We start from the raw sequence: 15221 nt of genomic DNA, 5'->3' as shown, positions 1-15221 counted from the left end.
GTCCTCTTCTCCTCCCCTTAAGTGGAAATAAATATTAGTTCTCCTTTCCAGCTGCTGAGTGATGTTTAAGAATGCACTTTGCTTTGTGGACACAGGATGCAACCCAGGGCATGCCCTTGTTGTCCATGCACTTAGCGGACACCTGTATTGTTCCACAGGCTCTTTGCAAGTGGCAAAACCCATCCATAGTTTTTTATTTGTTTGCAGCTGAAACCTCCCTGGGTCCTATGTCAAAATGTTGACCATGGTTATATATAACTCTTTTTTTAAGTTTGTTTGTTTTTATTTTGAGAGAGAGAGAGAGAGAGCACGCACACACAAAGCAGGGAAAGGGCAGAGAGAGAGGGAGAGAGAATCCCAAGCAGTCTCCATGCTGTCAGTCCAAGCCTGACTTGGGGCTCATTCTCACGAACCATAAAATCATGACCTGAGCTGAAATCAAGAGCTGGACAAGCGGCATCATAGCACTTAATTCAGCCCTTACCCTGCAGTGTGATTACTAATGAAGTAACCTGGAGCCAGTTACTTATCTTCAACTACTTTAGCTTCTCTGGCTGGAAGATGCACAAATGTTCCAGGTTAAGAACACTGACGCGTGGTGTCTGATGGTACATCAGTCTCTTTGAGTGATCGGTACCATGTAAAGGCACCCTATGTAAATGCAGTATTCCAAAATGTGTCATTAATTAATGAGTAATATTTGAATGACAAGGATGTTATTATTGGTAATAATTAAAATTAATAAAAGTGCATACTTTTATATGGAAGCAATTTTGCATACACTTCTAGAAATTATTACTGTAATTTGATTTGTTAGGTGAAGTAATCCTGGTCAGTTCACTATCAGATTATTTCTTCTATCAGCAGAGCTCCCATAGGTTTCCCAGAAAGCTCTACATCTTGAATATACACAGAGCTAAACAGACTTTTGATCAATCTAAGCAAAAAAAGAAAACACAAGTGAATAATTAAGGACTCAAATGTAGATTCGTAAGAGATTCAAGCAGATTTTCTAAAGTTAAGGATGCTATGATGAATTTATACACTAAAACATGTTAAAATCTTAAAGAAATTAAAATTTACCAAAACTCACTCAGGAAGCTTCAGTGAGCAAGAGAAAAGCTGAAAACTTATCAAGCTGCTTACTCTCTCAGAAAGTTTCGAGCCAGACAATTTTATCAGTAAATTTTTCCAGATTGTAAGAAACAGCTAATTCAAGTGCTATACAAATTATTCCCAAACTTAAGAAGAAATGGAAAGCTCTCTGGTAGACGTGATGAGACCTGCATGACCCTAACCTCGAACTTGACCAAGGCAATGCAAACACAAAAGGAAAGCTATATATCAGTGTCCCAGGGGAAGTGCCACATGTTTGGAGGCATTTGTAGTTGTCACAACTTGGTGAAGGAGGGGTTCCTACTGACATCTAGTGGGTAGAGGCCAGGGATGCTGTAAACATTCTACAGAGAACAAGACAGCCACCCACCATAAAGAATTATCTGAGGGGCTCCTGAGTGACTCAGCTGGTTAAGCGCCCGACTCTTGATTTTGTAATAGGTCAAGGCCTGCATCAGGCTCTGTGCTGACAGCACAGAGGCTGCTTGGGATTCTCTCTCCCTCACTCTCTGCCCCTCCTCTATTCTCTTTCTCTCTCAAAATAAATAAATATTTTTAAAAAAATTATCTGACCTAAAGTGTCAGTGGTTTCAAGGTTAAGAAACCCTACTATACAAGTGCCTGGGTGGCTCAGTCAGTTAAGCATCCGACTTTGGCTCAGGTCATGATCTCACGGTTCGTGGGTTCAAGCCCCATTTCAGTCTCTGTGCTGACAGTTAGCTCAGAGCCTGGAGCCTGCTTCTCATTCTGTGTTTCCCTCTCTCTCTGACCCTCCCCTGCCCATGCTGCCTCTTTCTCTCTCTCAGAAATAAGTAAAACATTAAAAAAAAATTTAAAAAAAAAAAGAAACCCTACTATAGACTTATGATCATAGATGAGAGGATACTAATTAAACCAAAAACATCTAATTCAATAGTATATTAAAAGAATAATTCACCAAGATCAGGGATTATCTCATTTTTAATATTAGAAAGCCTATTAACCCGTCATATCACATAAAGAAAACTATATAATCATCTCAGTAAATCCTGAATAGGCATTTGATAAAATTCCATGCCATAAGAAAGTTGTTTTTTGTTTTTGTTTTGTTTTTAAATATATTCATTTATTTTGAGAGGTGTAAGGACAGGGCAGAAAGAGAATCCCAAGTAGGCTCTGTGCTGTACAGAACCTGACATGGGGCTTGAACCCATGAACTGTGAGATCATGACCTGAGCCAATCAGGAGTTGGCCACTTAACCAATTGAGCCACCTAGGCATCCCCCAAGAAAGTCTCAAAAACCTAAAACAGAGGATCCTTGCTGACTGTGAATACTTAGAAGGGAAAAAACCTATTTCAAACCAATAGTTTGAATAGAATGTAACTTTGAAACATTAAAAGTGTGCTCATTAAAATCAAACTGTGGTTGCCTTTAGTTTAGCAATATTAATAATTTATATTGCATGCAAGTCCAGTCATCAGAGTTACTACTTAAACAAACTAGAACTAAGATAAGATACACAGCTATTAGAAAAGAGGAGGCAAAGCCTTTATTATTTGTAGACCATGTCTACTAGAAAATCCAAGATAATAAACTTTTTATAAATTTTAATTTAGAAAATATAGCAAAATGGTTTCTTAGATATCAAATGAAATTTTCTGATTCTAGTGATAACCAATTACAAAAGGGGAAAAGCACCCTCTTCACAATTTCAACAAAGAAAAATGTATCAAAGTATCCCTACAAGAAGAGTATGTGACCCATATCATGAAAATTGTAAATCTTCATTGGATAAACTAGAAGACATGGGAGAATCTACCATATTTCCCAATGGTCTAAATGTCATAAAAGTGTCAATTCTACCCTGTTAATATGTAGATTTCATATAATACTTGTCAAAGACTCTAGAAAGTTTTCCAGGGATAGAAATTGCAACAATGTTTAACCTCATAAATACAAACAGACATACATACGTATTTTATTATGAGATCCTTTTTTTAAAAGAGGGTATAATCATGGCTCTCATTACGGATATAAAATAAACATAAGTCAGATATTTAATTTAACTCACTGATTAATGAGGGAAGCAGTATAATGTTACCAGTTCAAAGGAAAATTCAAAGTACCACACGCATTAGGCAGATCAGAGGGGAAATTAATTTACAAATAGGTGCAAAATCCACTGAACACAACTAATTTACATTCCTCTGGACAATTATCATCAGTTCTCTACAACTAGAAGAGTTGTAGAATAGCTCCAAGACCTGGGAAACAGGATACTTACCTTTTTCTTTGTTGCTGTTGCTGTTGTTTGCCCATTTCAGAATCTTCCACAGTTTGAGGGAAATAAATGCAAAATAAAATCTTCATACCATCTTAAATTGCAGGGATTTTTTTTTTTTAATGTTTAAACCTCCTGTTTGGCTTTATGATATTAAAAATTTGAAATCAACCCATAAGGCCCTCAAATAAATAGATGGTCAAATAAACTACAATATATTCATGTTCTCAAACGCAATGCAGCCCCTTAAACACATGTTTTGAAAGATTACTTAAGGACATAGGAAATGCTAACAAAAAAGTGTTAAGTGAAAAGAGTAGGCTGAAAGCTTTTTAGTGAATCTGGTCTTAATTTTAAGAAAAAATCCATAAAATATTAAAGTACTAACAGGAAAAAATACCTACTAACAACTGTACTAATAAGTAACAAGAAATAAGTACTAACAAGAAAAATACTTAACCACTCTTTTTTAAAAATTTTTTTAAATGCTTATTTACTTTTGAGAGATAGAGAGAGACAGAGTGCAAGCAGGGGAGAGGCAGAGAGAGAGGGAGACACAGAATCTGAAGCAGGCTCCAGGCTCAGAGCTGTCAGCACAGAACCCAACGTGGGGCTCGAACTCAAAAAGTGTGAGATCATGACCTGAGCCAAAGTCGGACTAAGCCACCCAGGCGCCCCTCAACTCTTTAAGTTCTTAACAAGTCCTTAAAAATAAGTACTAACAAGAAAAAATACGAAATAACATCCATTTCCAGGGAGTAAAGTTATGGGGTATTTTATTTTCTTCTCTTTAGTTTTAGTTTCCTTTCTTCTCACCTTTTATTGTATCTCCCCCTCCCTTCAGATGGACTTTCTTTGAAGAATCTTTTATTTACCAAATCTCAAGATATAGATATTAACTCCCATAGCAGCTAGCCAAGAGGGGGTCTGAGGCAAGTCATCATGTATTACTGATTCTCCCAACAGGGGCCCTGTGACTGCCCTGGGGTGAAACAGAAACCAACCCCCACCCCTTCTCTGACTGGGGGCAGGGGGAGCCCTTAAACTCCTGCATTTTAATGAAATCCCAGTAGTCCCCCATAGGCCCAGTTTGAGCCAGCTCCCAGTTTGAGCCTCATTGTGTATTGTTTACTTGGGCTCAGGCTGTGAAGTACTCCGGTGATGTTTTCATACGTGGTGAAGAGATTGTGTTTTCTTCCTCCTGCAGAGCCTAAAGGAGGTGGTGCTGGTGGCGGTGGTGGCTTTGGTGGTGGTGGAGGAGGTGGCGGTGGCGGAGGCGGCGGCGGCGGTTTCGGAGGGGGTGGACCGCCTGGTTTGGGAGGACTGTTCCAGGCTGGGATGCCGAAGCTGAGATCCACAGCCAACAGGGAGAGTGGTAAGGAGACCTTCTTTCTCTCTTAGTAATAAGAGGCGGCAGAGTTCGGTGGTTTGGAGACTCAGCCTCCCCTCTAAGCACTGTGCCCTTTAAAACACTGTAGATGGCTTGAAATGTTAGCACTGCTTTATAAAAAAGACTCTATTTAGCATCTTTTTTTTTTTTAACCAAAATCAGACAGCTCCATTGAGCTGTTAAGTATTTGTCCAGTGGCCTAGGGGCAACTTGGACTTTTTTGTACTTTTCTAAAGGGTGAGCTAGAGTGGGAAGAAAAAGGAGGAGCAAATGGAAGTTGCCACCCCTGGAAAGTCTGCCTGGTGACCTGGCAAATTCACCTTTCTTTGTGAGGTAGCCTGACCCAGCCATCTAGTGTAGTAAATACTTGTGAGCCTCTTTTTGAGCACAGTGTGGAGCATGTTCTATGCACTATAATTACATATCTCACTAAATCTAAAAAGGTGTTTTGCATGACAGACATCTGGCAGGTGAGGGCCAGTGATCCTAAATATTGTCACAGGGAAACGAGTCCCTACAGGATTGTCTTTGAACCTGGTGGCAGACAGAAAAATTGAAAAATCTGGTCATGACCAAATAAAAAAACTTTGCAAAGTGTGTGAAGCTCGATGTTTTACCATAAAACTTTCTGTATAAATGTTTATTGTGTTGGAAGAATTTTCTTTCTGATTCTGTGTCGTTTAATAGGTCTGTTGGGAAAGTATGAAAGTCTCACAATCATGAAGATAAAGCCACTGAATCCTCAGGGTTATCTGACTAGTTAGCAGTTGGATGGTCAAAATCTAGAAAGAGACTTGATAACATGAGAGAGTCTATCTTGCCAGACCTGCATTTACCTTTAAATTGACTTATTTAAAACCCATTTCAAAAAAGAGGCAGCTGACAAATTCAGTACTTTAACAATAGGTGAAGAAATTAAGGCAAAAGACAACTGGAAGTAAAAGAATAAAATGAACGGGCGCCTGAGTGGCTCAGTTGGTTAAGCATCTGGCTTTGGCCCAGGTCATGCTCTCACCGTTTGTGAGTTCAAGCCCTGCACTGGGCTGTCTGCTGTAAGCGCATAGCCCACTTTGGATCCTCTGCACCCACCCCCCCACATCCTCTCTCTCTGCCCCTTTCCTGCTCATGTGCTTTCTCTCTCTCAAAAATAATAAATAAAAATTTTTAATAATAATAAAATGAAGATGGAATTTAAGTTCGTGTCCAAAATGGTATACCATATGTATACATCATCATAGTATACCATCCACGTAATGAATACTAGCTGTGTGATATATACATGGCTAATACCTGTAGCTTTAATCTGAACTTGGAAGACAGAATTTATCACAAGCTGGTGACATAGCACACAGTAAGGGAAATACACCTTTTTTCTATTACTGAAGTTGAAATTAAAAATTCTCTCTAAAGTTCCTCTTACTCCGCTGTATAAATCCATCCAAATGTCTCTTACTGTGTCTTGGATAAAATCTGAACTCCTCTGGTTTCCAAAACCCCTGAGGACCTGACCCCCTGCTGGCCACTCAGGGTCCATCTGCTAGATTTCTCCATGTTCACTGTGCCCCAGGCACACAAGCCTCGGTTTTTCACCTTATAACTCATTCCCACCCAGGGCCTTTGCCCCTGCTGGCCTTCTGCCCAAACCACCTTCTTCATCATCTTTCTATTGCTGGCCTCAGCTCAAATGTCACATCGTCAGAAAAGCTATCCCCAGCCAGCCACCCCATGTATCCTGGTCTCTCCATCTCATCAACCTATTTTAGTTTCTTCTTAATACTTAAAACTCTGAAAATATTTCCATGTTTTCTGGCTTATTATGTATCTCCCACACAAGACTGTAAACCACAGGAAGGCAGGATCTTTTCAATTTTATTTACTCCTCTTTTAGCCTGTAGAGAATAATGGCTGATATACAGCAGGTCCTCAGTAAATATTTGGTACCTTAATTAGCTTATAGCTGAAGTGGTGGAAGTTTTTAGGCTAACCATTTTTTGAGAATTACCTTGGGTTTCAAGAAATTCTGGGGTGGTAGTTTGAATTTTTTCCATAACTTGGCCTCCCTTCGTTGAACCAAAGCACGTTTAATATTAATGCTATAGTAGAGTTGTTGTGACCTGCCAATGTTGAAATGGAAGTTGACTCAGTAAGGAAAAACACTTGCGTAGCATCCTGCTTCTTTGCAGATTAAGACCAACCCCTGATGTCGAGTCTTTCGATTACACGTTGACAGTTTCTTTCTCTTTTGTTAGTGCTTTCTTATTTCAGTTCCAATTCTTCCACGTTCTCTTGGGAATTTTATTCAAAGAGACAAAGTAAGCCCACCCATAGGGAGATTTACATCGGGAGAACTAATTTTTCACCTAACGTGCCTACGTTATTTTTTCAAACCAGAGAGGTGCAGGCACGGGAAGACAGGGATGGTGACAGGGAGAAAGAGAATCATTACCAGCAATCCCGTGCAGCCGCACCATCTGGTTCTTCTCTTCTCGTAAGCAACAGCAATCTCTCTCCAGAACCCTTCCCAACTTTCTCCTGGTTCTTGTCCACACGTAATGCCAAGAGAGCTCTCCAGAACCCTTTTGAAAGCTGCCAGGTTGTAGAACCTGGAACCAGCAGGTACACAGGGATCTGTGTCTTTCTGCCTCCAGGAAGGACCACACAGAACCTGATTTATATAAATGATAGTCACCTATACTTTATAGCATCTAGGAAAGGACTTCCAGTAGCTGAGAATACACTCCAGTTCTCTGATTTTAAGGGGAGGTGTCCTAATTTTCTAACTGGATTTTTTCTTTTTTCTCTTCTTCAGATTCTGGAGGAAGCCGACCCCCAGTTTTGCCACCAGGAGGAAGATCCACATCTGCCAAACCTTTCTCACCCCCAAGTGGCGCAGGGAGATTTCCTGTGCCTTCCCCAGGCCACAGAAGTGGCCCCCCAGAGCCGCAGAGGAACCGAATGCCTCCCCCGAGGCCCGACGTGGGCGCAAAGCCTGATAGCGTTCCCCCTCCAGTACCTAATACGCCAAGACCCATTCAGTCAAGTCTGCACAACCGAGGGTCCCCACCCGTGCCTGGGGCCCCCAGGCAACCCAGCCCTGGGCCAACTCCTCCCCCTTTCCCTGGAAATCGAGGTGCTGCTTTTGGAGGAGGCTCAGTGCGCCAGACGCCCTCAGGCACCTCCTCACCCTTCTCCAGCAGGCCTCCCCTGCCCCCAACCCCCAGCAGGGCCTTGGATGACAAACCCCCTCCTCCGCCTCCTCCAGTGGGCAACAGGCCCTCCATCCACAGGGAAGGGGTCCCACCCCCTCCTCCTCAGAACAGCAAGCCCCCAGTGCCTTCTACCCCAAGGCCTTCCTCCTCATCACAGGCCCCACCGCCGCCACCACCACCAAGCAGACCCGGCCCTCCTCCCCTGCCTCCGGGTTCCAGTGGTGGTGATGAAACCCCAAGACTCCCGCAGCGGAATCTGTCCCTTACTTCTTCGTCTGCACCCCCCTTACCTTCACCAGGACGCTCGGGCCCTCTTCCTCCCCCGCCCAGTGAGAGACCCCCTCCTCCAGTGAGGGACCCACCAGGCAGATCAGGTAAGGCAGCACCTGGGGCGAGTTGTCCTCCCACAGCCCACCCTGCCCCTGTGTCACTAACCCCCATGCAAGTGAATGGAACCCAACAGAAGCTTAAGTGAACTCTTGGCACGGCCACTCTGATCTTAACATGTCACTTAACATGTGACACTTAATCCCTGACCTCATGTAAACCTCTGAGGAAGGTGGGGGGGGGCTGCGGGGCTGCTATTTCTGTCTGCATTTTAGAGAGGAGAAGACTGAGCAACTTACAAAGTCAAACGATCACAAGCTAGTCAATAGGATGAGTCTAGAACCTTCACCTTCTGTCCTGAAATGTGCTCACGGCTCTGCTGCCCCGCCTTTCCTAAAGTGCATTTCAGCTGTCTTAATGGGGCAAATAAATTCCCACCTCCTGCAAGAGGGACCCATTATTCCAACAAGGGCAGTTATTTAAGAGCTAATGAACTTTTCCTGTATCGCTCTCTCCATTGGTCAAACTTTGAGGCCGCTTCCCTCTGCTCATTAAGGACAAATGTTAGAGTCCATTTTGCTGTTTGGTAACATCTCTGGCACCTAAATCCCTTCGAGAATCGGATAAAGGTATAGGCCTTTTGTTCATAGAAATGCTCAGAATCTGCCGGCTATTTGGTGGATTTAAAGCCCCTCTGAAGCTTGTCTGTGCCCCCTGCCCCGCCCATCCCAGGGCTGAGAAAACTGGGTCTAAGGGAAGAACTTTGAGACGCCATGAAATGAAATGAAATGAAATGAGGATTCACTAGAGCTTGTACTCTCTCGTAATTATAATAGGTGCTTTTTAGTTCACAGTGGTTATTGATGGGTTCAGGAGAACCATCTACATTTTAAATTTAACCTTATTATATATACAAGATGCCTGGAAATGGGGCATTTTCTCTTTTTTTTGTTTTGTTTTTCTTAATGTTTATTTTTGAGAGAGACAGAGAGAGACAGAGCATGAGTGGGGGAGGGGCAGAAAGAGAGGGAGACAGAATCCGAAGCAGGCTCCACGCTCCAAGCGTTCAGCACAGAGATGGGGCGGCATTTTTTCTTTAGGAGAAGCTAACCTTTTGCCCTGTGACCTGAAGAACCTAAGAATGTGCGAATCTGCGAACGTGACCATGTTCTAGAATCACCTGGGCAGCTTTAAAACGTGGATGCCTGGGCCCCTTCCCCAGGGTCTCTGCTTTCATTGGTCTGGGTTACAGATGGAGCACCCAGATATCTGGAGGCTCCCCAAGGATTGTAATGTGCTGCCAAGTCTGAGAACCACTGCTGGAAACCACTCTGCCACAGAGAGTAGGCTACAAATCTGAAAAGCTACTAGAAGTCCCTTCAGCCCAATCCCTGCACATCAGGGCATCTCATTAAGTATTCTGCAGAGAACAAACGAGAACAGATAGTCCGATGAATGAAGTGCAATGCGTTCTTCTTAGCCAACCGCTATGGGTTTTCCCCCAAAGTGACTGAAGAGCTTTTTGCATGGCTCTACCAAATAGACAAATCAACAGATTCAGTCTTCCCCTAAATAGGATAGGCCGTGACCTATCGCTGTAACATTGATTATTTCTTTTTTTTTTAATGTTCACTTATTTTTGAGAGAGAGAAAAAGAGCACGGGCAGGGGAGGGGCAGAGAGGGAGGAAGACAGAGAATCCAAAGTAGGCTCCACACAGTCAACACAGAGCCCGAGGTGGGGCTCAGACTCAATAATGGTGAGTCATGACCTGAGCTGAAATCAAGAGTTGGATGTTTAACCGACTGAGCCACTCAGGTGCCCTTATTTCTTATTTCCTTTGATTACCTAAGTCACACCTGTTTATTATGGAAAATACAGAAAAATATAAAGAAGACAAAAATGATCTATAATCCTACCACCACCACCATCCAGAAATAATCATTCATAACATTTTTATTATCTTTTCAGTCATTTTTTTAAAACCTTTTTAACATTTATTTTTTGAGATAGAGAGACAGGACAGAATGTGTGAGAGAGAGAGAGAGGGAGACACAGACTGTGAAGCAGGCTCCAGGCTCTGAGCTGTTAGCACAGAGCCCAGATGGGGCTCAAAATTAAGAACTACAAGATCATCACCTGAGCCAAAGTCAGATGCTTAACTGACTGAGCCACCCAGGTGCCACTATTCAGTCTTTTTAAAATGTGTTTTGTGGGGGTACCTGGCTGGCTCAGTCAGTAGAGCATGCGACTCCTGAACTTGGGGTCCTGAGTTCAAGCCCCATGTTGGGCATAGAGCTAACTAACACAAAAAAGGAAGAAAGAAAAATAAATAAATAACATGTGCATGTATGTTTATATATACACATATATATGTTTACCAAATCCATATCACACTCTGCATACTATTTGGTAGTTGGTTTTTTATTTAACAGTCTCATTACCATTTTCTGATATGATTGACTATTCTTCTATAGCCTGACTTCTAATGGCTGCATAATAATGGCCTACAAATGTACCTTAATTTATTTAATCATATGGACCATCTCTAGATTTTTGCTGTTGCAGATACTACAGGGAATACATTCTTGTAGCTAAATATTTTTGCGCATTTCTATGTTTCCTTTGGATTAAATCCTTGAAATGCAATATTTTGGTCAGTGTGTATTCAGGACAAATTATAGGTTTCATATGTTTTGCCAAATTGACCTCTACAAAATTCTTACCAACTTACATTCCCACAGGATCCTATGCGAGGTCATCCAGGGCCATCTATATTTTGAGACGTGGGTTGACATGATGCGGGCTTTAGAATTTGACATATTTGGAGCCAATTGTGGACTCTTGCACTCATTAGCCTCCTGACTTGAGCTTTTTAACCTTCCAACATCAGAGGCCTCATCTGTTGTCCCTACACCTTTCAGGGTCGTAAGACTTGAATGAGACAAGTATGTATGGTGGTTATCTTAATCCCTAGCATGTAGTACCATTCCATAAATGATGGTTTATTATTATTAGAAATTGAAATCTGTTTTCTATTATGCATGCCTAGATTTGGGGCAGGCGGCCTAGAAGGTTGGAGAGTTAGGAACATGAACATTTACGTTAAAAGAGAGAGGGAGATCAAGTCCATCAAGTTATATAGCACCAGGCCCCATAATATTGAACGTCTAGTTTGCATTTAGTGACAGTTATGTAGTGATAGTACCAGTGAAGTTAACCCACAGCATGTGAGACACTTGCCCTCCAATAAATCATCTCCTCCTGACCGGGACTCCAGCAATTGCAAACAGATGGGGCAGTAAATAAACCCTGCCAGGAAAAGCACTGACGACTCCTTGAGAGGCCAGCTAGGGCTGGACACGCCTCTCACCCCCATCAGGGGTTTGGGCCAAGGCTTCCGGGCAGGGATACCTGCAAGTGGGTGTTGTTCGGTTTAAGGGCCTCCGGTTAGATTCTGAATCTGTAGTTAATAAGAGGTATTTATATTTATGGAGCTAGAGCACGTATTTACATAAAATGCCAGCATCTTGTAAGCGAAGCACGCTGCTGAAGACCGGGAATAATTACTAAGGCCATTTTGATTTGCATAGGAATGTTCAGGTTCCTTTTTTTTTTTTTTTTAATTTACTCATAACCCAAATAGCTTCTGAATTTGGAGGATGGAGCAAGCAAGATAGGTTTCTTTTGTATTATCATAAAGAAGAATGCTACTTTATTGTTAGGAGCTTAAAATTTTCCGATTCTACATACCACTGAATTTTTTTTTAATGGTTTCAAATTCTTAAAGAGTACTTTTTATTTGTTTTTTGGCTACTTATTCCTGGCAAGAGTTTTGTGAGATGACTAGCTGGTGCTCTTAGGTATATAGAAATTTAGTTGCATGTGGTAACCAGCTTGCTCAGGGTCAGTGCTCTGCGTAGCTACCCACAGGCACTAGCTGTTTGTTGCTGCCTGTTAATCTACCTCCCCAAAGGGGAAGCACCAAGAAGGAACTCCTGCCGTGATTGGTGATTGGTTTCCTGATGCCACTTCTGCCTGAAAACAGACTGTGTGCATCACAGAAACATGCTTGTGTAATTAGCAATACCAGTGTGCATTTTAAGAATCTAGTCCCTCTGAAGGCCTAAAATAACTTCTTACTCTTTTTGTAACTCTTTTTTAAATGACATTTATTTCATGATTGTCACAGTAATTAGTTCAGTAGCTATTTAAAAGATTATAAAATGTTTTTTAAAGTGTACAGTTGTCCGTATACTCAGATTATCAGCTGTTCTCCACCTGACTGTACCACCTCCAATCTCAGTACTCTCTCAAAGCCAACAACTATCAATATGCACTCTTTACACATACAGGTATATTTAAGTGCAGTTCTGTTTATATATGCTTACTGATTGGTTGGCTAAATCTCGTAGAAAGTCTCCACAAGCTCCAATTTCTCCATAAGCTCCAATTATAGGGCATGTATTGAGCAGGTGTTCAATAATTGCACATTGATGGTGACATGGTATTAGTAGTGCGGGAGGTAAGGTATTACACTAAATATTGTCCTTTTTTTTGTTGTTCCAGGCCCTCTCCCACCACCCCCTCCAATAAGCAGAAATGGTAGCACATCTCGGGCCCTGCCTGCCACCCCCCAGTTGCCATCCAGGAGTGGAGTGGATAGTACCAGGAGTGGACCTAGGCCTCCTCTTCCTCCCGACAGGCCTGGTGCTGGGGCACCTCCCCCTCCTCCACCATCAACATCAATTAGAAATGGCTTCCAAGACTCTTCAGGCGAAGGTGAGGTGGGGTCCCAGCTCCTTGGAAACATTTTCAGCCTATAGGGCAACAGCTGAATGGTAAATGTGTGTGTTTGCATTAACATTTCTTGTTTCTATGAACCTCATTCTTGTCACACTGCACTGCTCTGATAATTTCAAATTAAAAGTAGTAATCTTCCCTCCTCCACTTTTCAAAAAGGCAGCTCATTTTTCTCATTGTGTAAGGCTCATTTTGGTTAACTTTCTAGAAGATTCCAGGACTTAGAAAAAAAATTTTTTTTTGTCGTTTACCTTTTTATTACCTTACCTACCTTTCTCAAAAGTTGGCTGTAGGCAAGAGGCCCCATGGTTTATAGGACTTAAGCCAGTTTCCTTTGCCTTTCTTATGAGAGGGTGCCAGTTACTTCTTTGCCTACTAGTGGGAAGAAAGGTATCTCGAACTTTAGCCTCCAGCTCCGGAGAGGGACTGGCTGGGTCCTAATCACTCTAGTTAAAGTCGCTTGGATTTATCTGTCTCTGCTTTGCATTTCATTGATGTGCTAATCTGTGACTTTTGTAGCATTTCAAGCTTTAAACTTCTCAGCATAAAACTAGAAGCGATCTCTGCAGTTTTCTCTTCTTTCATTACATAAGTCTTTATAGCAGATTGTCACTGAAGATACTGTTTGTTTCTCTCTCTCAGATGAGTGGGAAAGCAGATTCTTCTTCCATCCGATTTCTGATTTGCCACCTCCAGAGCCATATGTACCAACGGCCAAAAGTTATCCCAGTAAACTGGCAAGAAATGAAACCCGAAGTGAGTATTTCTGCAAGGACTTTGGTGGCTTCATACTTGAATAGCCTGGGTTATATACAACTCAGGGTTGTATAGGAAATCCAGGCCCGTTGCCTAGAGTGGGGCAGAGAACCCCATATGGAGCTGTCTAAATTCTGGTAAACTCCCCTTCCACAAGTGATAGGGAAAAATGGAGATATCCAGAATGCATATGAGAAACGATTTTAATGTGTCATTACAAGCTCAAAATAACTGGCTTGCTAACAGGTTAAATTTTATTGCTTTTGCTTGTTTGCACAGCCTTCCCCATTTTGATTTTCCTAAGACAGCACAATAGAGCCATCTTCTATCCCTTCTAGTTTTGAAACTAGTCAAATGTCTTATTATACCAAAAACTCACTGTAACTGCTTTGATATTTTAAATATATTGTGATTAGGAGTACCTGTCTGGCTTAGTCAGTAGAGCATGTGACTCTCTTTATCTCAGGGTCATGAGTTCAAGAGATTACTTAAAAAAATAACAAGGGGATGGGGCACCTGGGTGACTCAGTCTGTTAAGCATCATCTGACTCTTGATTTCGACTCAGGTCATGATCTTGTGGTTCATGGGTTCAGGCCCCACCTCAGGTTCTGTGCTGACAGTGCCTGAAGCCTGCTTGGGGATTCTCTCTCTGCCCCTCCCCTGCTCACGCTCACACTCCCTTTCTCTCTCTGTCTCTTCCTCAAAATAGAAATTTAATAAATAAATAAATAAAATAAGGGGCAACCTGGCTGGCTCAGTCGGTGGAGCATGCCCTTGGTCTTGGGGTTGTGAGCTTGAGCCCCACCTTGGGTGTACAGATTACTTATTAAAAAGTAACAGAATCATACCCCTTCCCCTGGGTTTTTTTAAAATTTTTTAATGTTTTATTTATTTCTGAGAGAGAAAGAGAGAGAGAGACACAGAATCTGAAACAGGCTCCAGGCTCTGGGCTGGCTTTCAGCACAGAGCCCGACACAGGGCTCGAACCCACGAACTGCGAGATCATGAGCTGAGCCAAATTCGGACGCTTAACCAACTGAGCCACCCAGGTGCCCCACCCCTAGATTTTTAAGTTAAGAGCTTCCCTACCTTCCTCTTTGTAAGACTGAATGCAGCCTGAGGACTGGAACTGTCCTGCTTACTATTGCATCTTCCTCAAGTGGCACAGAACCTGAAATATAGTAGGCATTTCAAAATATTTCTTAAATTGATGAATTAATGTCCACTGCCCCCAAAAATATTTTTGCAGATTTTCTTTAAATATTCCTAGCATTCTGTGTGTTGAGTGGATTATCTCTGGACCATCTAACTAAATTAAAGTGGTTTTATTCTGCTCCTGTAGCTGCCTTGGCCTCTGT

At 42.1% G+C, this 15221-nt stretch overlaps 1 protein-coding gene across 3 annotated transcripts in view; it reads left to right on the top strand.

Annotated features, from left to right (window-relative positions):
• The window catches only part of WIPF1 (WAS/WASL interacting protein family member 1), a 128701-nt gene that overhangs the window by 108157 nt on the left and 5323 nt on the right, over positions 1-15221 (top strand). For all 3 annotated transcript variants that reach the window (XM_039239213.1, XM_039239216.1, XM_039239215.1), the window contains exons 4-7: positions 4586-4753; positions 7578-8351; positions 12873-13085; positions 13749-13862. In XM_039239213.1, coding sequence (XP_039095144.1) covers positions 4586-4753; positions 7578-8351; positions 12873-13085; positions 13749-13862 — 1269 coding nt within the window. The remainder of the gene's footprint in view (positions 1-4585; positions 4754-7577; positions 8352-12872; positions 13086-13748; positions 13863-15221) is intronic.

Source organism: Hyaena hyaena, unplaced genomic scaffold, assembly GCF_003009895.1.
Source record: "Hyaena hyaena isolate Hyena2069 unplaced genomic scaffold, ASM300989v1 scaffold_154, whole genome shotgun sequence".
Lineage (NCBI taxonomy): Eukaryota > Metazoa > Chordata > Mammalia > Carnivora > Hyaenidae > Hyaena > Hyaena hyaena.
This window is presented reverse-complemented; position numbering and strand designations above follow the sequence as displayed.